The following is a 23,548-nucleotide window of genomic DNA, read 5'->3' as shown; positions in this document are numbered from 1 at the left end:
AGAGAGAGAGAGACTTCACTTTTATATATTTAAAAAAATAAGTCTTAGATTATTTCAAATTAAAGACCTTAAATAAAAGGTGTACATTTGTATGCATTAAAATTTAATTAAAAACCAATAAAAAAATGTTTTGCCAACTTCAAGCACCTTCAGAATATAAGTTTCTTAAATTATAGAGGATGTGCTTTGGATTTGAAAATATATCTATATTTTTTCAGGATAAATTTCTATGCTTCTTCAGAGCTGATCGAATTCTGTTTGCGAATTTATGACAAGTTTTCATAAACTCGTCATAAGTACTATAGTCCTTCTATACTTACTATTAGGCTGGTAATGTACAGAAATTCTTTACTCTCCACAAAAAAAAAAAAAAAAAAAAAAAAAAAAGGAATATCTTGTCCAAAACATATTTTCAACAATTTTTTATATTGAAATAATAACAATTTATGATTGAATAAATATTTAATAACCTTGGACAATCAAAAAAATTTAGTTGAAATTTTTAACTTAGTTTGTTGAGAAATAAAAATTAAGAAAACATTGAGGAATATAAATATCTACAATTCGAAAAACATTTATAAAACTATTTAGATATAACTTTCAGGAGGTGTCCGTTATCTATCCCTTACTTACAGTATAAGTTGTATTTATTAGTGTGTATTGGTATATTATATATAGTACAGGAATCTGCACATTACCCATACTCTAGAAATAAGAACACATCAAATCAACTCATGAAGGTTTCATATTTTTTCCCACAAAAATTACAAGCAAATTTTTCATTATTTCACCGGGAAATCTAAAAAATCTTGCATTATTCATTGATTAACAACCCACCTATATGCTGTGGAGAATCAAGCAGACTTAGCAGCTGCATACTGCTATCACTGGCCCCAGAAGACGCAAAATATCTTAACTTAAAGATTCGGGAAAAGTAATCAAACACTTTTAAAAAACCTCTATGAATTAATTTAAAAAAAAAAATCTAAAATCAAGATCTTAAATTTATAGCTACTAAAATTACACTTTTTAACCGTTTGTCAAAGCTTTCATTAAACTGTTTTTTGGGGGGAAGCCAGAAATGTTTACTGCTTAGAACCTTCAGTCACCTGGATCTGCCCTTTCCAGACGTGTATGCAATTATAAAAAGATATTGAAGAAATACTTACCTCTCCCTTATATTTTCCAAGTAGTTGGCAATGTACTCAGACATAGCCTGAGAAAATTCTTTGAATGATTTGTGGTCCATCACGGGATCTGAAAATAATATAAGTATCATAAATTAAAAAACAATTATAATACACATTATGGGAAGGGAATGGGGAAATACTGTTTTCATACAGTACTGTTGCCAAATTCATATTATGTAATTTGTCTAATAACTGGATTTTTCCTTACTGAGTCTTGTAAAAACCTTAAATAATTAAGAAAGTTTTATTTGTATGAAATTAATAACTCAAACATGAGAATTGATTTTTTTCTAAATAGTCGGATAGTACTGAACAATTAAAGTGTCTTCAAATGATTAGAAACAAGAATATGAGAAATATAAAAACAAATAAGGTATATTAGACAATTATTAAGTCAATAATTGCGAAAATTAATTTTAGCTTAATCTTTAATCCTTCAAGTTCATTAGATAGAAGTTCGACTTTAATGAAAATATTTTTCCTTTCCTTAACTTTGTTAGTTTACATTTATCCATTTTCATTACCTACTATTAACTATGAGAGATGTACCCAAGTACATTTAAGGTATTAAATAAAACTTATATTTCTGTTTATAACTCGGGTAAAATATTTTTCTCTTCCCTCATATTTTATATAAGATATAGGTAAGTGTTCATTTCTTTAAGCAAATTTGGTGAGAAGGATCTATTAACTGAATAATTTAATTACCATTAATAAAGATCGGATTTTCATGCAATTACATATTTTGTCGCATAGCTTCAAATTCGGCCGAACCTCGATAGAAATTTGAATCGTAACGAGGACGTTCCATTGATATTAGTTTTATATTGCATGTTTTCGGGTTACTGCACGAATTTGCACATTTCGAGGATTTTCTGTACAAAACTGCATTTTCTGAGTTTTTTAAAATTTAAAAATTTGCCGGTGATTCATTTAAATAATTTAAGTCCAGACCATTACACTAGCTAGGCCTGTTAATTGCTGGCATCTCTGGAAAATGGGAATAAACCGAAATCTGCCTGTCCCAGAAAATCAAAAGTTGACATTCACTATAATACAAATAAGTTCTCAAGTTAAATTATGTTTATTAAAATACTTATGTATTATTGGATTCTTGGGATTCCAAGTGAAAAATCGACTTTTATTGAAAATGCGAAAATCAAATTTACATCTAAATTGAGGTATTGGTAGTTATTTTTTTCCTGACATAATTACGAAAAATGTTACTAAAATATTAAAACAATTAAGAATTCCGCAACTCAGAAACGTCATATTCAATTTTTGGAGTTTTATACTACAATTTAATATTTTAAATACTCCTGTATACGTTGCACCTTAGTTAATTTATCATAATATTAAAATTTCTCTAGTTTTAAGATGTTTAAAATTCAGTTTCAGTCTAGTCTTCTTTATTGGAATAAATAATCATTAAAAACAGTAAGCTCCCGGTTAACTGTTAAATTATGCACAATCAAGGTTCTTAATAAAAGTAGTTTAGTTTTAGTGTACGCTTGCACAGATGTGTTAAGTATTTAGCGACTATTTCATTTCAAACAAGAGTAGATAAGCTTTTCATGTATATATTAATATCATAAATTATATAACAAAGTTGATTTTAACAGAATTTGGGTGTTTTATCTCAATTTTGAACATATTAAGTTTTTTACGACAGGGGAATCCTCTCTAATCATCAATATCAATCAGTAATGCAACCCTCTTGACTAAATATTCCTGAATTCCTACATTCAACATGGTTATTCATCTAGCCCATTTAATGACAGTCAGACATTCTGTCAATATTTTGCACTGAATATGACTGTATAAGATGTGACCAACCAGATTAAAATAATACATCCACGCAGTCGTATTTTCAAATAAGCCTATATATTTGAATACCATGCTTTAAAAATATAAGATATAACGAATTTTTTTTTTAATGTTCACGCACAAAATATTTATAGCCAAAACAATAATATAAATAATAGTACGCAAGTAAATTGATACCAAACGCAATAGGATTTGTTATATTTTTTTAAGCTCAGCTTGAGAGTACACATTTCAATATAAAGGTGCAGACAGGTGGGGGAGTTAACTTCTCAATGGACCTGTCATTTACATTCGCGTGCATTCAAGTGCTCACTGGTCGATTGCTTCAAAAGGTTTTTCGTCGTTTCTTTAATTAAATTTTATTGGTCAAGAACCAATATTTCTGTGTCTGTGAGTGTGTGTACGTATTTAGAAGTTTTTATTATTGGCTTTATGAACTCTATGTAAAGTAAATAATAAAATGTTGTGTGTTTATTAGATTTTTCGAGACATTCCTAAATTTTATCAGCTCGTTGAAAGTGGGATTGGTCTTCAGTTCTTGAACGACCATTGAAAAACTTCTAATATGAGATCTAATAAATGAAAAAAAGGCATTTGAGGCGTTTCTTTTCAACACCAGGCAATCCATATTATAATTTTGATTTTTACTTAAACAGTAATTGTTCTAATGAGGGAAAAAGATTTCTTCGTAAAGCTCCTGAATCACATCTGATTTGACTAACATTGGAATACCTGTATACTGAATTAGGAATTTCTTCCACAGTAATACCTTTGTCTTTCTTTAGTTTAATTGCATTCCGCATAAGAGAAGAAAGAATTTTTTTAAAAATTGTCCATGTTTTAATGATTTTTATGTAGTTTTAAATGTTTTTAATCGATTTGAGATTACTAAACCATATTGTTTAAATGAATATAAATTACATAAGATTCCAAAGTAAACCCGAGGATGGCTAAAAAGTAGTTTTGGTTTTGTAGCATAAAAAAAACTCACCTTTTTTTTTTTTTTACATAGAATAAACTATTCTATATGAATGTACATGTTTGAATATAAGATGACTCTAAATATAAACTGATTTTCCGCCTTGAGAAGAATTTTTGATAAATAAATATGGGAAAAGAGAGATTAAAATACTAATATGAAATTAATTTTCAAATTTTCAGGTTATAAAAGATGAAGAAACATTTTTCATTGAAATTGAGTTAACCTTTACGAAAGTAAGCTAAACCACTTGTGTAAGAATTTCTATTAGAAAATATAATTACCTAGCTCCTAACTTTAGATTATTTATTTGTGAACAAATGTATTACTTATGCAAAAAACAAAACAAAAGAGTTTAAAGTTATGAGTCTATGTTGAAGTAACGAATTATTATTTCAGTTTTTGGATTCTTAAGAATTGAACATTTGAGTTCTTAAGAACTTGTTTCCTAAATCCACCTTATAGAGCAGAAATTTGAAACTTAGTTATACATGTCCTTCGATATTTACACCAAATAAAATAATCCTTTATATTTATCCAGTCTAAAAGATTACTTTGTTATATTCGAGAAAAAAATTAATAAATGTTAAGGCTGTTGAGTCATTATGACAAGGTATAATAGTCTTATGTCATGTGTAGGGAGATGAATGAGTCTTCTAAGAAGTACCGAGATATTGAAATAGATAATGTTTTTTATTCTATTTCATGGTTCATATAAAGGTTACATTAAAAACCAGTCACAATAGTTAATGCAACTTGGGTCACCTTTCTAGTGCCAAGACCAGAGCAAGGTGATCAGGGGAGTTAACCTTCATAGGTCTATCAGGAACAGGGTAAAGTAGTGTTACGGAACTAATCCAGGTTGGGTGCGGCTTCCAATAGCATTTAGAAGCAGTAACATAAAATGCACTTTAAAAGACTATGTCAATCGTACAAAATAGGATAACACCGTTTTTTGGTAAATGATCGTACTGTTCAAAACTGAGTAAGAAGTTTATTAAATTTTGTTTTTAAAATAATGTTCAGCCTAACATGGTATAAAATTAATAATATATATTAATTTGTTAGTTATTAATTATAATAAACACATCCCTTTAGTCTCAACATGTTTATTTTATTATTAGTCCACTCCTACGTTTCGGCCATTCTCAAGGATAACTTATTTTAAATATTTAAATATATTATAATGTGAAAGTCGCAGGCTATTCTGCCTTTGTCAAATTATATTTTAGTCTATCAACCTATTTCTTATCTAAATAATTTACCTTTTCTGATATTATACTATTATAACCTTATCACACCTTATGATAAGATTATATTAGAAAGTATAAACAATATAACAACATTGTTTAAACAATGTATTCTTGACATAGTGAGTGATGAGGAATAGAAAGTATAAATTGAATAATATAAGAAAAAGTAAATTATTTGGATAAGAAATAGGTTGATAGGCTAAAATATAATTCGACAAAGGCAGAATACACCCAACTTTTTAACAGCATTATAACTGTGATATTTAAAATAAGTGACCTTTGAGAATGGCAAGAATAGCCGAAACGTAGGAGAGGACTGATAAGTAAATAAACACATTGAAACTAAATGGATATTTTTATTATAATTGATAATAAAATACATTTAATGGTGAAGTTCTTTACAACCATATTAATTCAATTACTAATCCCTTCACTAATAAACAGATTATACTTTTATTTTATATTTTGTCTTTTTCCGGTCTTTTACTACTTTAGTAAATAATAATTTCATTTGTTCTGAGGCTAAAATAATTCTGATTATTAGCAATAGGATAATTCCGATTAGTAACATTATAAATGGCCAAAACGCAGTATATGAAACGTAGAATATGAAGATGTAAAAACCTTTCGATTTAAAAAAATAAAATACAATTTTTTTCTTCAACTGTTACGAAAGTAAAAGTAAAAGTTTGTTTCTTGTTTTAATTCGGTATTTTTTTTTTCGCAAACAAGTAAAAAACATTGGTTCTAGTAACTGTATATAGCCTTTCTCTTTCTCCATATAATAATCAACTCATATTTGTGCTTGTAATGCAATATTTAGAAGTCAGAAGTATATTTTCTTTACAGTTAAGTAAAAAAAAAAATAAGCTTTTTATTCAGATCTATTGTTTACATCAATCTGGAATGGTGAAGTTGTGTATTAATCCCAGTTAATGAAATAATATTAGATTTCAAGGGCTGAGTTTCCATTTACAATTGCAACCGCGATTGATTATAAATATATCTGAAGGAGTCGATTATCTTGAAGAACCTAGATACTCAAAAGAATTAAACAAATTATATACAAGTAGTCACTCGACAAACGTTGATAAACACCTGAAATATTTATTCCTATAAGTTATATACGAATCCTGATTTTTTATTTTATGTTTCAAGATCAGATAGTAAGCTTTCTTAAGAGTTACGATAGCTCTTAAGTTGGTCATTTGTCCGCTAAAAAGATTAAATGAGCTATAATAATTTTGTTGCCCTCAAGCATTATTGTTTTTCATTTGAGATTTATTTTTTATGTAGATCATTCTTCGAGGTTCCTTTTACTTAAGGTTGAGGTTTTACGGTTCCGATTGTAAGGCATAGGATCTATACTTATCAGAAGAGAGTGGAGGGAAAATTCGTTACGTCTTGAGATTGTGTGGAACATTTTTTTTATCCTGTAACATGGAAGTGATCAAATCGCGCAAAAAGAGAAAAAAACTAATATTTGAACATACGATTCAACTTGAATTATTTAATTTTTTATTAAATTAATCAAGGACAATCCAAAAAATAATTTTTGACAAAAATTAAAAAAAAAATAAGTCTTTCACCTTGAAAGATTTACTTTACCCCATAATTACACAAATAGTTAGCGGATTAACCTGATTCAATTAAACTAGATCGTAACAAAATGTATCCTAATATTTTTGATCGTATTAAAGCGTTTCATCCATATTACAAGAAAGTTTTGTATTAAATTGCAAATGACCAATGAAATAGTTGAGTTTAACCTAAAGCTGGTATTTAGCACATTGTTATAGTCACACTAGTTGGTAAGTTTCACTTAGAGTTTTGATCTACAGTTCATTAACACTGCATTATCAAATTTGAAAAATTAAATAAATCGTACAAACTCTCTTTTCTACTAGATACTTGTTAATATTATTTTTATACGGATAAAATTATTTTCTTAACTAATCCATCTCAAAACAATTTCCTAACGATATGATTGGTCACAGTAAAACTTCCTTAAAAACTCATTTAAAAATCATTTACTATATGGTTTCATAATATTTTTTGGAAGCTAAGCAGCTTAAAAAAAAAAAGAAAAGGAGGACAGAAAACAAAAGTTAAATAGTTGTCCGTATTTTAACACTCATTAAAATTATTATAATAGAACCATGATTATCCGTTTAAAAAAAAGAAACTAATATAAATTCAACTCATATATTAGGTAAAAACAAAAAGGCAATACTACACTTAATATGTATTTTTATTAAATGACAGTCAAATTTCAGTTAATTTCATTTTCATACTAATTTCGAATAATTAAAAAGGACTCACGATTTTATTTAATTGTAGATACGATTTCTAGATGTTTGATAGTTGTCACAAAGTCAGTTATTTTGTTTTATGAATCTTCACACTTTGTTCAATCATTCTCTTTTTTTCCCAGTTTATCCAGAGAGTCGGTTAAGGAAGATTATAATTGATTTGTTTTGGGAAATTTCTTCCGAGATCAATCGAACATACAAGTCTAATACTGATTATTTATATTTCCAAGCTAGTTTTGTGAATTATTTAATTCATAAATCCGGAAATCAAAAAACAAATACTTATCTCAAAAAGAGAAGTTGTTTCAACTGAATAATATTTGTAATTAGCCCATTTATGGGGATTTGATTTGATTAGGAGCATAAAAATACAAACATTCATCACAAATGTACGTACAATATAGGACTGATTGATGGAAGAAGGATTGTATTTACATTTTTAAATATGAATATTTAAATATACAAACGAATATTTTTTTTATCTATCACTAATGAACGAATGATAAAAGGACTAAAAAAAAAAAAAAACTGGTCACCTAAAGGCCTACAATAATTATGGAGGCCAAGGTGTTCATTATTACATTGAAACCTCAGCCGCCTTTCCAAAAATCAATTTTACCTTCAGATTTGTTTTTTTGAATGGTTATTAATTATTTTAAACCGATAAATTTTGTCATTACAACAGTCAAAAGAAATTCAAATGTACTTCTGAATGTACTTACATAAATTTATATAAAACTAAAATATTTGATAGTTGTCCCAAAGTCAGTTATTTTGTTTTAAGAAACTTCAACTTTGTTTATTTATTCTCTTTTTTCCTCAGTTTATCCAGAGTCGGTTAAGCAAGGTTATAATTTATTTGTTTTGGGAAATTTCTTCCGAGATCAGTCGAACATAGAAGTCTAATATGACAAATTTACAATATACTGATTATCTTTATTTCCAAGCTTGTTTTGTAAAATATTTAATTTATTATAAATCCGGAAATCTAAAAATAAATAATCATCTGAAATTGAAAAGTTGTTTCAACTGAATAATATCTGTAATTGTAATGAACATTAAAATACACAGAATTATAACAAACATATGTGTACATATAACATAATATGTGACTCATTGAATGAAGATGAGGTGTACTTGCATTTTTCACATTTCTTATAAAATCACGTAATTATTTAAATATACAAACGATTTTGTTTTTATCTGTTACTAATGAACTAATGAGAAAGGGCTTTAAAAAAAAAATTATGGAGGCCAAGGTGTTTATTATTATATCGAAACCTCAGCCGACTTTCCAAAAATTAATTTTACCTTCAGAATTTCCAAGGAATTTTATTTTATTAAATTGTTATTAATTATTTTGAACTCATAATTTTGTCATTAAAACAGTCAAATGAAATCCAAAAGTAGTTCTGAATGTACTTAAATAACTTTATGTAAAAATAAATTTCCAATTTATCCCACTTAAATGCAACTTGAAGAGCTTTCAGGGAAAACAAACCTGTTCCGTTGGAATCTGACCTTGCTTGCTTCTGGTCAACTGCACGGCACTGACCTACTGAATTTTTATTAATTGGTTTAATCAAAATAATATTCTCAATTATTAAAAGATAATTCATTTCATTTTTTTATAACAACAACATTTATTTTAGAGTTGCTAGCCTACCTTCTACGCCACAACCCCTGATGAAGACCTGAAACTCAGGTCGAAACGTCGGCATAAAATAAATAAATATGGTTTTGTTTATTTATGTTGTTCTTTGCTGACCACACCCCCCGACAAACTTCTCCTAACATTTATTTTAGTTTTAATGTTCAATTATCCATAAATCACCAATTAGCATGCGATAGTGAATGGTAGTCTGGACCTTGTCTGCCAGCCCTGATCTAAAAAAAATATTTCCGAAAGTGAATGTAAATCATTGATGAAATTTATGGGCCAGTTTTAATTTTTTTTTAGGTCTGGAAATCATATTAATGACTCATTTCAGAAGGCGTTTTGATTTTTAAATAATTTTGATGTTTCTCTTATTTTCGTTTTATCAGTTATACGACATTAAAGCTCGGAAGAATGTTGAACGTCAGGGAATTTGAAAAAAATATATATATGTATATATTTTCAAACTTCGAAGTTTGTTACATAGAAATTTAACTGTACTTAAAATATTTCCGAAACTATTGCTCATTAACTAAGTATATTTTTCTTGATAAATGATTTATAATGTTTTTTAATAAGATAAATAATTATGACAAATAATGTAATTCAGAATGAAGAAATTGAACTTCAAGTCAATGTTTAACTGCTATTGATATTATATATAAGTATATATTTATATACTTTATACATAAATCATTGTATTTAATGCTTTAATTATTATGTAATTAATATAATAATTCTTTATAACCTTTCTAAATAGAATAATGGATAAACATAAATTTTATGAATCTTCACAAATCGTAAAACAAATAAGAGAAATATTTCGTATATTTATTCCTGTCCATAAAATACCTAGTGATATGACTGCATAAGTTTTTATCTATAAATTTACATTATTTCAATGATGACACATATATGTTTATCATGTACTGTTCACACTGTAAAAAAATTGATTTTATTCGACTGATATAATAAATTTGAGGTGACCTGAAATACATTTGAGGTAATTTGACTGCATAAGGTTCTATTTATAACTTTATATTATAATCTAGAATGACACATATATTTTTATCATGTATTGATCACGTTGTAATAAATTAAAAAAATATATAATCTATAGTGTAATACAGAGAGAAAGGTTTGCGAAAAAATAGTAAAACTATAATGATAATTATGTTGTACCTTTAATGCATTTTATAGGAACATTAAATCAATTAAAGTATTGATCAATCGAAATAACAAATATAATTTCACAACTTTCTACGTATAAATAACACGATCCCAGTTCGAAAGCACGAAACCACAGGCAGGTAATTCTTATAAATATATTGGAATCGTAAAGTAGTATTCAAATATATCCAGAGATACGGTTGAAGTACGATGAAAGATATGGAGTTACACTCTAAACATGACTTACAAAACCTGACAGATATCAGTCAAGGACGCTTGGTAATGCATTGCACCAAAACAATTGTTTTGATACAATACCAAAACCAAACAATTGGAAGGTATGAAATAATCATAGGGATGATCTAAATTTACAAAAATACAAATCGAATTTGATAACTTGACAGGAAAAAAGGCCGATTGCTTATATTTTTTGTTTCGTCAATTAAAAAATAATAATTCTATATCAAATGTTTCATATTTTAATTATAATTATTTTTATTTCTTTTTCAATAATTTCATCATTGATTTAAAAATACTAAAATATTCTTATTTGTATGTATTTGATTTGGCTGTCCTAATGAAAACTAGTCAAAGATTGGTTCGTACGTTTTGACAAGATTTTGATAAATTTTTATAAAAAGGTGAATACAAATTTGTTTTCTGTAGATAATTTTTAAATAAATTCAATGAGCATGACACCATATTTCTTAAATACCGGTAAAATAAGTATTTTTGTTAAAAGTAAACTTATACAGCAGAAGATCGTTTTGATCAATTCACGGTATGTCAATTACTTTTATGCAGGTTTTACAAGATTCACGTTTCCCTTCACGTAAGGTTATAGAAATAACACAAGAAAATTTCGGAATTTTTTCAGGAATTGATTTATAACTTTAAAATAAAACTTCCTAGCGAAAACCTTCTTATTACAAGAATTAAAGATCAATAAATTTTGCATCACATGAATGTATAACATTATAAACCCGGTGCAGAAATATGGTCGAAATCGGAAGAGGAAAAACAATTTTTATCAAACTCTCCAAAAAATTCGATATACTGACTTTCGAACGTCTTTACCGTAGATAAGCCTGATCTAAATTTAAAATCTTTCGATTTTTTCATTTAGAGTATCAATTTTTTTATTATCAGTGAGCACCCAGATTGTCTCCGCTTACTCGCCTTTACTAACTCTAACCTACCTACAGGCGATATAAGGTTTGAAAATTGACAGATTTAGATACACACTATATAAACCTAATTTTATTTATTGATAAGTATTACTATCTGCTATAACCTTGGGCAACACGTAATAATGATAATTGATCAAATTCATTCCTAAATTAAAAAATAAATAAATAAAAACTTTTTATATATATAAACAGAAAGATAAATAAAATGAACACAATCAAACCATGTACATGAACAAATAACGATAAAATAAAATAAGTAAAATTCTGAACTAACAACAATAAAATAAAAGCAGCAATCCCGTTTACACTATTAAACTATTAATATGTCAATTTTCAATTGGTGTATTCAACTTTAAAATCGATAATAAAAATATCGAATAATTCATGAAGGTTTACTTTGACTACATGTCAACAAATGAATTACTTAAAGACCCACTGATATATGAGGTCAATAATTTTTATCGAAAAATAAGCATAATGGTGCAAGATTTTATCTAATTTTATTAGAGTTATTGTATTTGATAATGAAAAATTAATGGAGTAAATTACAGTTAAAGCTAATTGAGTTTTGCAGTTCTAGCTGACTGCATTTTGATCGATCACTTAGGATTGTCAAAGAGAAATATACGTTCTTTAAGTATTTTTCAAAATAATTAATACAGATAATTATTAAGATAATACAACTAAAAAAATTTAAGATAATAATACCTGCGATTCGTAGCTGTTCTCAGTACGACAAATCTGCGAGTTGAGCTGTCACACTGAGAATGAATCGGGTAACGAAGGATCATATACCAAAAGATAACAAAGTACTTATGTCTAATTATCCTCCATATCTAATCACATCAAGTTTTTCAAGGCTATTGCATGATGAGGGAATAATCCAATAAACAAATAAAGTTTTAGGAGACAACATGGATCATATTAAAAGACAACAAATCACTCACCAGTTTCCTATCGTTGGTTCAGAAGAGTGGTCGATGGTCCAGGTGATTCGATGGGAGAATGAGAACTGGAGGTACCCGTCAGCCCCACTCCGGGAATCCTTTCACTGGCTAGCCCCATCCACTGGTCCAAGGGGAAACCCCAATGGAAATCAAGCAACGCACTACCAGTTTATACATTGCAGTCGGTGTCTCTTAGAGAATGTCTTATTCTTTATCGTTGATGTACCGGAAACTGGTCGTTGAACTCAATTGTGGCTCGTAGGCATCGTATCTGGTTTACCAATTGCTTTTGTTTAACCTACTTATCGATAGTTTTAAATATAATAGATAAGATAATTGAAACAATACACAACATTTCCACTATTGAGAATGTATAAGTAATTTAAATAAAATAAATTAATTTTTTTTTTATGATGAAGTCTATTTTTTATGCAGTTGTGCATTAAAAGGGTTAAAACAACCTTTTTAACCGGTGAGATTATTATATTATTAATGCTTAATCTAGAATTATTATTAAAAATTATCTATTAATTATATTCTAACTCACTTGTTAACGCCATAATATATAATTACCTTGTAAATAATATTTAGTTAGTCTTAGTGTTTAATTTAATAAAGTTTATTTTTATTTATATTAATTTAATTGGATTTAGTTATTTGAAAAAAAAAATGTAATTATATTTGTGTGTTATAATGAGTAATAGAGACATAGCAACTGTCTCTATTACTCATTATAACACACAAATATAATTACATTTTTTTTTTTCAAATAACTAAATCCAATTAAATTAATATAAATAAAAATAAACATTATTAAATTAAACACTGAAACTAACTAAATATTATTTACAAAATAATTATATATTATGGCGTTAACAGCATTCACTCATCCTACACTGGCTTTTAATACCATGGATGTGGTTAAGAGAAGCACCGGGATCTCTGGAATAAATGATTTGATTCATTTAATTCATATATTTGTAAATATGGAGTGAGTTACTTCTATGATTCCTAGTACCATTGTCTATAAATATAAGACAGAATGTAAAATTTCACAATAAAAATAAAAAATATATACATTATTGTATTATTAGCTCAAAATTTGGATCAACATGTATTCAGATTTTAGATTGAACTATCTTGGTTCAATATTCATACAAGACGAAAAAGACAAGAAACTGCAGGTCGATTCCGATGTTACAGCACTCACTAGACAAACGGTCCAAGCTTCCAATCAATCACTTAACTATAATGAGACCTATTTAGACTTCTGGAGTTTAGCATTGAGGCATCTAATTCCTATCGTATCCTATCCCTGTCGTATAATTTTTTATGGCCCTTACTTTTTCACAAATAAAACAGCAAATGTATACCTCAACGATCCATATTTAGCCAATACAACCCAAACCATGCATCTCCTAATACTTCTAAAATAAGTTTTAATTAGTTTCTAACCTTGCTTCCACTTCGAGTCCTGATAATCCTCAGAGGCGCCTAAAAAGAAGATGGCTTAGAAACCTTCTAGTCTATTAAGTCATAAAAGTTTGCAATAGGATCAAATTTCTAATGAGGTGTAGGTAGTTGACTGTAGATTAATAATTGGAGAAGATGATCGGAGGGTGCGGTCAGTAAGAAGAACATCGATAAACAAAAATTATTTATACAAATATTGAATAGAATAATACTTCTGGTTGTTACCTCTTTTTGTTCTATAGCTCTTATGAAGACCTGAAACTCAGGTCGAAACGTCGGAATGAATAAATAATTTATGTTATTCTTACTAACCACACCCCCCGACCATCTTCTCCAATTAGTCCTCAAATTTCATTTTCCATCAGAATCCGTAAAAGAAATTACTCCGTCCAATTGAAAATTCCAGAGTAAAGTGAGATAGATAACAACTGAAAAAAGTCAGAATATTAACGATACCCTCAAAAGATAGACCACATACCATTGCTATGCGTGTACAATTGTAACATGTATCGTGAGACACCCTTTGTAAACTCGTAAAGATAATATAATAAGAAAATCAAGCCAGGCATGTCTGTTGATCAGAGAGTGATTTAAACTCAAGGTATTTTCAAGTTGTTATCGCGCGTTACAGAATGATTATGTAAATTCTAACAATTACTATGAATCTCAATAAGTTCAGACAAAAAAGCTCCCATAAAACTTTTTAGGGTTTTTCATATTCTCGGAATACATAGAGTTCTTGTTTAAAAGACTCGTCAAATTAGTCAAGCAATGTCTTCAATTAGACATTTATTATTATAAATTGGTTTTAGTAGTAGTATTTTAATATAGCTTTAATCGTCATTTATTATGATATTATGATACTATAATTAATAGATTAATTGGGAAAAGAATGTTACAAGCAACAATTTTGTGCAAAATGCACTCTTGTTTCTTTATAAAGCGATGTATTGTGTTTGTTTCATTCCAGATCATAACCGTCTTTGGAAACCAATACTATAGCTAAAACTCGGAAGACCTTATTTTACTGATGTGTTCCAAGCGATTTTAATACTCGTGGAATGGAATATATGGATACACGCAGAGTTGGGAAATAAGTAATCGCAATTACAATTAAAATTACTTTCCAAATACTTTAATTTGAAACTATGAAATGAAATGAAGTTTTTGATTATTAATTTCAACAACTTGATGAACAACTATTATTGTAAAAATGGTCTCAGATTGTGGATGAGATGGACGCTACGAAAGAAAGAGAAATATATGAAAAGTCACACAAGGAATATAACCAGCTTGGAGGGTATGTTCAACTAAATCAGAACGTAATTGTAGCAAGCGTTCGGTGTGGATATGTGAAATAGCTTCGTTATATGATGTTTGATATTTTGTGACGCCTCCAAGTCCGGGCGCTCTAATGGTCTCTCACACACTGACACACATTGACAACACAAAGTTATTTCTATAGGAAATTTAGTTTTCTTTTGATTTGTTTAATGTTCATTAAATTTTTTCGATAAATGCATACATTATGGAGTTATCCGAAGACGAACGCTATATTTCAAAAATTCCACAAACTTAGTAAATTTTAAACTTGATCTAGCTCCTTACCTGCTGGACTTACATTCGAAACCAATGGATAAAATTAATAGTAAATTTTATCAAAGTAAACTTTACTTAGTATATTAACTATTTACGCTACTAATTATTGTTTAGTATCAATAGCAATAATATACTATTACTTAGTACATTCCATTAACTTAAGTTTATCTAAAGGTTGTTTTTTCGATAAATGTATAGTTTCGGAGTTATGTACAAAGATCTTAAAACTTTAAATATTTTCACCTAAATTCTTAGAAATTTTGTTTAAATACTTCATATTCGATTTCAGCGTTCCAAAAAATATTTAGAACCGCAGAGAAGTCAGCCATTTGGAATTTTTTCACATACAACTACCATTTGACAGGACCAATTTGACTCCCACGACATAAATTATGAAAACGCAACGAGAATGACGCCTTCGGTATGATTTTGGGTGATTTCTCTTTTTAGGAACACCTATCAAAATTTCAGCCCCAAGTTTTTTCGTTATGAAATGAAATGAAAAAATAACTTTATTCTGGGACATATGTCCCCTAAGAATAATTAAGATTTTTGAGAGTGCCTAGGGAACCCAAAGATAAATCTTACAAAACAATTCATGAGTCTCTTCAGTCTCAACTCTAGTCCGGCAGATAGCCCTCCATACACTAAGGATCCGTAGTCGAAGTGGGGGAAGACGAGAGAGGATACTAGGAGCTGACGAGTGTTCTGAGGAATTTAATTACGGAATTTTAGGAATTGTTTGAGTACAGTTATGAATTTGCGTGTGATTTGGGAAATATGGTTATTCCTGTGAGAAATAGAGGAGAGGTGTTGATGAAAGGTGACACCAAGGTTTTTTATTGTAGGATAGAAGTGAATCGGTTGGTTGTTAAGGAAAAGTACAGAACAAAAAGGGAGGGTATGAAGGAGGCGCTTGGAACCGACAAGAATGGCCTTCGTTTTTTTGGCATTCAGCTTCAAATCATTGTTAGACGCCCATGCGTTAATGCTGTCAATATCTTCCTGTATATTTTGGATGGCCTCAAGCATTTCGGAGGGATGGAAGGACAGATAGATTTGGAGTATAGGTCTGCGTATAGGTGGTACTGTGCGTGGTGGATGGAATCAGGAAGATCATTGATATAAATGGAGAAAAGGATTGGTGAAAGTGAGGAGCCCTGAGGAACACCTTGTGGCAGAAGCAGGGGAGAGGAAAGAGGTTTATTCGGAATGGCGACTGTTTGGGAACGATGGGACAGGAAGGAGAGGAACCACTTTAGGACACTATTTGACATGGAAAGGTTTTGAAGTTTATTAAGGAGGATCTTATGGCTAACTGTGTCAAAAGCCTTGGAAAAATCAAAAAGAACTAAAATTGTCTATTTGATGGTTGTTATATGAACTTTTAAATGTTACAATTACAAATGTAAATCGCATGTATGAAGTAACAGCTTTCAAGTTACTGTTCAAAGTTATTTGCTTGTCTGAGCACTATCTAATATTATTAATAACGGCAGTTTCACACCACTGTGCAACGGCGGATGGTGACGAGACACGCAACAACCAACACTCGGAAAAAGCTATGGGAAAAAGTCCCGGGAAAAAGCAAGGAGAGTAGCGCGGGACAATTTAAACCCCACAGATAGGATAGGCGCGATCATAATCGGGATGATCGTGTATAGAGAGGGCCGTTCGTAGCTCAGGTCGTTGAGGCGTAGGTCCGCATTCTGAGAACTGGGGGCGGCGCTAGTTCGAATCCGGCCCTAGGGCGTTGAATTTTTTCATAGAATGAAAAACTTGACGTCCCATCATGGTTACAATAGGTTGGTCACCTGTAGATAACCCAGTATGTCAGAAATTACTAGGAAGGAGGGAATTTCATAAAAAAAAAAAAAAAAAAAAATACAAATGAAATAAAAAATCGTATATAGAAGTTAGAGTCAGGGGTACCTCCTTAGGTACGGTGATATGTGGGTCCATTCAGGGAGGAACCCTTCCGAGTAAGTTCTTATCCTTTTCAATTTTTTTTCAGTTTGCTCAAATATATATTTATTATAATTATTTAACTCTTTTTTATTTTAATAAATATGGACAGGCTTTATGACAAATTATGTACTTCATTGATATAATTTACCAACATACCTTAGTATTACTTAAGCAAACGTATTATTAATAGAACATATTTCGTTACCATTTTATAAGTAAATTCGAATATTTATCTAAAAAAATTTCATTCATCTGAAACTGAAAATATTACCAGTAAATGTAGTATCTACAGCTGACTTACATAAATCGTAATTTGCTCTCTTTTTGTGAACTTAATTTCATCACATAATCAAACATTGTTTTAGGACCAAGGAATGATTAGCTCCATTGTTGAGCTTAATTGTAACTCACTTGCCCTTTAACTTGGTACAAAGATAATCTAAGTTGTAGAACTCTAACTTTCTCAATTAATTGGTTGAACTTGCAGAAGCCAGCCCTTCCACGATATCTCGTCCTGCTTTCCACACCGATCTCTTCCGAAATAAGTGTAAGTAAAAAAAAGCAATCTCCAAATAAATATGTGCGGTTATGTTCAATTACGATTCTATAGCAAAATATAACTGTTTCTATTGAGAAATCCTCATTCCCTTTGAGGAATACAGGTTAGAAGGAATTAAGAGCTAAGAAAAATTAGAATTGTGCTGTAAAGGAAATTAAAAAAAGAAAATAGTAATGGGATAAGAAAGGCCTAATTTCAAAATGTGAGAATAAGAATGGCATTTACGCCAATCTTGATGAGGTGAAAATTCTCAGCTCTTAATCACCTACCTGAAACAGGAAATTTAGAAAGGAGAAGATTGCTTTGTTATGGTTGTGGATTGACACCGATCTAAAGTTGGCTCCAGTGCTTTTCAACTCGGAAGCTGAAAAATTCTCATTAAAAATTATAGGAAAGAGATTTAGATAACAGTTCAAAAACTAAAGGTCGTATGCCTTGTATAACAAGGAGTAATTTACATATAATTCATCAATAAGCTTCTGAGATAAAGGCGATAAAGAAAGATAAATAGCTACACAGGCATTATAATTAAATAATTATTAGATGCCATGTGAAATTAAAAAAAAAAAGTAAATACAATATTCAATAAACAAATAAAAACACTATTAATAAATAAATTAATTATAAGTTATAAAATATAATATAACATAAAATAATATTTTATAACAAATAGTGTATAATAATTATGAACTATTCCTCTGTGTAATACATTATTGATTAATAAAATAAAAATGGATAACTACTAAATTAATTACATTTGATAGTTATTTCATTATTGATAATTATCATTAGTAATTTTTCATTGAATACCTAATTACCTATATTTAATTGATATTAATCCTTGCCTCACTGATGATGAACTATTATTCGATAATCATTTTTTAGATACACTGCTTAAGTAACGAAAATTCATTGATCTTTGAATCAAGAGAGAAAATGTGCCTTTGCATTTGATTAACAGAATAAAGCTTAGTCAATAGTTAATTGAAGAATAACCTTCGATACACTATTGCTTTATGTTATGAATTATTGTTGAATAAAATAAAAATTAATATCATTAATTAATACTAGATTAATTTCATATAATGTTTTATTATCATTATTGATTATCAATAATCATCATCAATATTAATGTTTCATTGACTACTTAATTACCGATGTTTAATTATCCTTGCCTCACTGATGATGCACTGTAATTAGAAAATCATTTTTTGGTACATTACTGTAGTAACAAAAACTCTTCGATTCCCGAATCAAGTGAGAAAATGTGGCTTTGCCTTTGATTAATGGAATACTGTTGCAAGGAAACATCTAATGTCCATTATGCCTTGTGAGTGATGTATAGAATTTCGCACTTGCATTAGTGTCCCAGTGACTCTGTGATACTTCTGAATAAAAAGAATAATTATTATTGTTCAAAAATAAGAAATCTGTTACTAATTATTTGTGAGTGAAGTTTCAAATTGGCATAGTAAAATTTTATGTTATCACATTTATTAACATAAAGCTTTCGCACAATCATACCTACTTTAGTTGGAAATTGACTAAGCAGTTGAAGGAATTACATTCCATGGATCACCATATTTTTTATTTATCTGCAATCAAAATCAGATAAATGAGGCTAACAAAATGTCTATACATGTAACCTCAAAGAATATCATAGAAGTAAAAATTATTGAAAACGATGAAAAACCGTTTTATTTTTCTTGAAATTCGCACTCTAAACGGTATAAAATAACATATTTCATACTGCATTATTATAGTAGTATAAGCAGTTAAAAACAAAATTATATTATATTAAGTCAAACATTATAATAATAGTAATAATTAAGCAAAATATTTGGTATAACATGGATTCATCTTTCAGATTATTAATTTTTTTAATTTATCTGGTCATAAAATAAGTGTACTTGCATTATATGATTCAAATTGTAACAATTTCATAACCAATACATACTACAAAATTAGAATGGAGGAATATAGTCCGGGTGGCGGTCAATAAAGGTATCAAAATAGTAACAAAAACTATTTATTGTTAACCAACGTTTACTTTGCAAGATTTCAGAAGTTTCAAGTTCAGAATGAAGTTCTGCTGCAAACTGAGACAACTCCAATCTACTTTATATGGTCAACTATCGTTTTGTAATAAAACTAAAAATTTAAATATTGATTCATGTTATACCATAAATTTTCTTATGTTTCTTCGCATATTATATTGTCTAATATAATTACATAAATAATTAGTGATTTTCAATTTTCTTCTTTCCAAATATTTCTTCATTTTAAATAATATTTACATTGTAACAACAATATCTTGTCTCTTCCTGGCTCCTTATGACCCATCTCTGACAAAAACTAGAATTGATAAATATGTGAACATAGCAAGGATTAGGACGAATGTCGATTTCGTTTCAGTGTGATAAAGATACCAAGTAGATAGCTAGTGGTTGCCCGAAATATTAACCTTTCCGGGTTAGAAAAGTGGTGTATACATAAACAGTACATAAATATTATATTATATAAATTATTTACTACCGAGCTAAACACGGAAATGCATTGGTCATAAACCTAAGTGGTTTAGTGATAAAGCACCTTCTCTGGATTTATATGGACTTCATAGAACTTTAAATCAGATATTGGAGCAGATAGTGTACGACCGAATTATAATTTGACTTATATATATTTGAATTATTGACCGAATTATAACGTCACAGTGCTTATTATTTAATATCTTTAAATTTGTTCTATTAACTTTTTCGATAGGAACCACTGTTTAGGGTTTATAGGCGAAAAAAACAGAAAAAATTCCGAGTTTCGTAATTCACTGCTTAGTCAAAGAAATTAGCAGCTTAGTGACAGTTTTAGGACTTTGTTAGGTTTAGACTTATGTAGTTCTTTATTTCTGTTTTTGGCAACGATTTAATTTTTTGGTTTGGAACAGTTCACGAATTTACTACTTGACCAAATTGATAACGTATGGTACACATTCGATACGTAATTTAAATGCTGTAAATTTGTAATACCTCAACTCCTTCGCCAGATTGAACAGAAGGATTTTAATAATTAATAAATTTTAGGACTACAAGAGATGCGTTGCATGTTAACGCGTGTGAAACTAATTTTAAAATAATTTGCAGAAGTAGGTTTTATAAGCTGAATTTTATGCATCGGGCATATATATAATTTTTCTTTTTTTAATAATTCAAAACTTTATTTACTGTCACACCGTTGTGGGCAATAGGTAATAGTGATGACTGACCACATTCATACCAAAATAAAATAGCATAACAAAAAATAAATAAAATCTCTCTTTAAATATGTACATACAGAAGGATAAAGAAAATGCACATAATCAAACTTTGTACATGGAAAAATAAATAAATAAAATAAAACAATAATAAAAAAAATAAAACAATAATGAAAGAATCTTTAGTCACATTTGCACCCCTATATACAATATTTACACATCGACCTAAGGATCACTAAGCCCACTCTATCCCCTACGTGTGAGGGGTAGAGCAGAGCTCATAAGATCCCAGTGCATCCCTCTCGGCGCATCACTGGTAATGAGCCAGTGGAGGCTGAGCAAGTGCGCTAAAACCGCAAACACTCAACTTGAGTGGAGAATCTGACCATTACTAGAACTCCAATTGTTCATATTTATTTTACAATAAGTCTCTTGGCCACTGCCGTTTCAACCTTAGAGGTGGATTGTAGGGATGGGTGGAACTAGATAAGGGTTAGGATTGTTAGAAAGGTTTATATGGAATTTTGAGAATTTGGTTGGTATGAGGTCAAGGACAAAAGAGATATGAAGGTCATGGTGTAGTGATTGATTATAAGTGTTATTAACTACTTAATAGTACGTTAAACTAGCTTCAATTTGAGTGCTGGCAGACATCTGTAGGTCTTTCCTGATATCAGTTTCCTGATATATAGATTCCCAAAGTTAATTAAAAAAAACAGGTTTTTTTGATATTTTTTACGAAATTTAGTTTCTAACAAAACTGTATCTCGGAGACTATTGAACGTAAATAGCTCAATTTTAGCAAATATACTCTGCTTTAAATGATATTCTCTTCGATTTTCTAGTGTTGTTGGTAGTTTTAAAAAAATGAAGCTTTGAAAAAAAAAATTTTTTTTAAACTTTTAGGACAGCAATCATTTTTTACTACACTTTGCAGACTCATTAATTTTGACTAATAACTATGCTTCATTAAAGAAATTAATAATTGGGGTAATAACTTTTTTTTTTACCGGGCTTTTGTACTAATCCTTCTCCACCATGAAACCACCTCAACGGATGTATAATACTGAACATTGTATGGGTTTTATTTATGTTTATTCGGGAACAGTGGAACTAAATAAAGGCGTTTATTATAGTCTATCATATTTTGTCAAAATAAACGCGTCATTTCATAAACGCGTACCGAGCTAAAGTACAAAAAAAAAAACTGAAAGAAAAGGAAATACTTCTCCAGCTTTTGGCTTATTAGTCTCTAAAAAATCGTTTGGTTTAAAAAGATACGTTTGTGTCAATTCTTGTGTGAATCAGTCGTGTCATCCTACAGAGCTCATGTCTTTACCTTCTTAAACATTACCTAATACAACACTAAGAAATCGTTAGCAGGAACTTTAAGAAACATATTTACCAAGATCCCCTAAATTCACCTGGTTTTTGCTAAAGGGCTAAATAATCACCGTACTATCTTCATAACCTCACAATATTGTGTTGTCATCTGGTTAGTGTATTTGCAGCACATTTCAGCTTGATTGGATAACTGGAAGGAAGAATCTATTGTTCAAAAGATTTATTTGATAGCAAAAAACCTTTAAAAAAATAATAAAAACATTAAAAAATATGTGTGCTAAACTGAGATATTATAATAGTGTTAACAATAGAAGTATTTTTCAATTTAATTTGAAAACAAGATTTCTTAATATTTAATCGGAATTTATAACATTTTTGACTAAAATAACAGATCTGGAAAGTAGGATGTCTATGATTGGCGATGTAGAATGCTTAATTTATCAGATAGCAGCCACTTCAAGTATTTAACGCAAATAATGGCGCGAGAAAGTTATGTAATAAGCAAACTTGTATTTATATAGCGTTTATTATCGATATTGGTTTGCTTATTACATACGCTCCTCTAGCAATGATTTGCTAAAACATTATTACTTAATAGATACGCGTCTCTAGCGATGATGTGCAAAAAAATTATTGCTTATTTCATACGTTTCTCGAGCAATGATTTTGCGTTTAATTTTCGAAGTGTTTACTGGCGGTATTTGATAAAATTTTTTGGTAATCGATTAATTTACCATTAATTTTTTTTTAAGCAAAATTAAAGTGCTTGTAAAAGGGATGTTTCTTCATATCGGTGGTTTTGGACTTACATACACTATTTTATTTATTTTATG

General features: G+C 29.1%; 1 protein-coding gene across 2 annotated transcripts in view; it reads right to left on the bottom strand.

The window, feature by feature from the left end:
• Ddc (aromatic-L-amino-acid decarboxylase) overlaps positions 1 to 12,680 on the bottom strand; it is a 19,504-nt gene extending 6,824 nt beyond the window's left edge. Inside the window, exons 1-2 of one of the 2 annotated variants that reach the window (XM_014426828.3) lie at positions 12,526 to 12,680; positions 1,170 to 1,257 (exon numbers count right to left, since the gene is read on the bottom strand). In XM_014426828.3, coding sequence (XP_014282314.1) covers positions 1,170 to 1,249 — 80 coding nt within the window. In that variant the 5' untranslated portion in view covers positions 1,250 to 1,257; positions 12,526 to 12,680. Of the gene's footprint in view, positions 1 to 1,169; positions 1,258 to 12,286; positions 12,442 to 12,525 lie in introns of those variants that run through there. The other variant, XM_014426829.3, reaches the window with a different exon arrangement.
• Positions 12,681 to 23,548: the final 10,868 nt, after the last annotated feature.

The sequence above is a fragment of the Halyomorpha halys genome, unplaced genomic scaffold, assembly GCF_000696795.3.
Source record: "Halyomorpha halys isolate HHAL.00 unplaced genomic scaffold, Hhal_1.1 Scaffold596.1, whole genome shotgun sequence".
NCBI classification, from domain to species: domain Eukaryota; kingdom Metazoa; phylum Arthropoda; class Insecta; order Hemiptera; family Pentatomidae; genus Halyomorpha; species Halyomorpha halys.
This window is presented reverse-complemented; position numbering and strand designations above follow the sequence as displayed.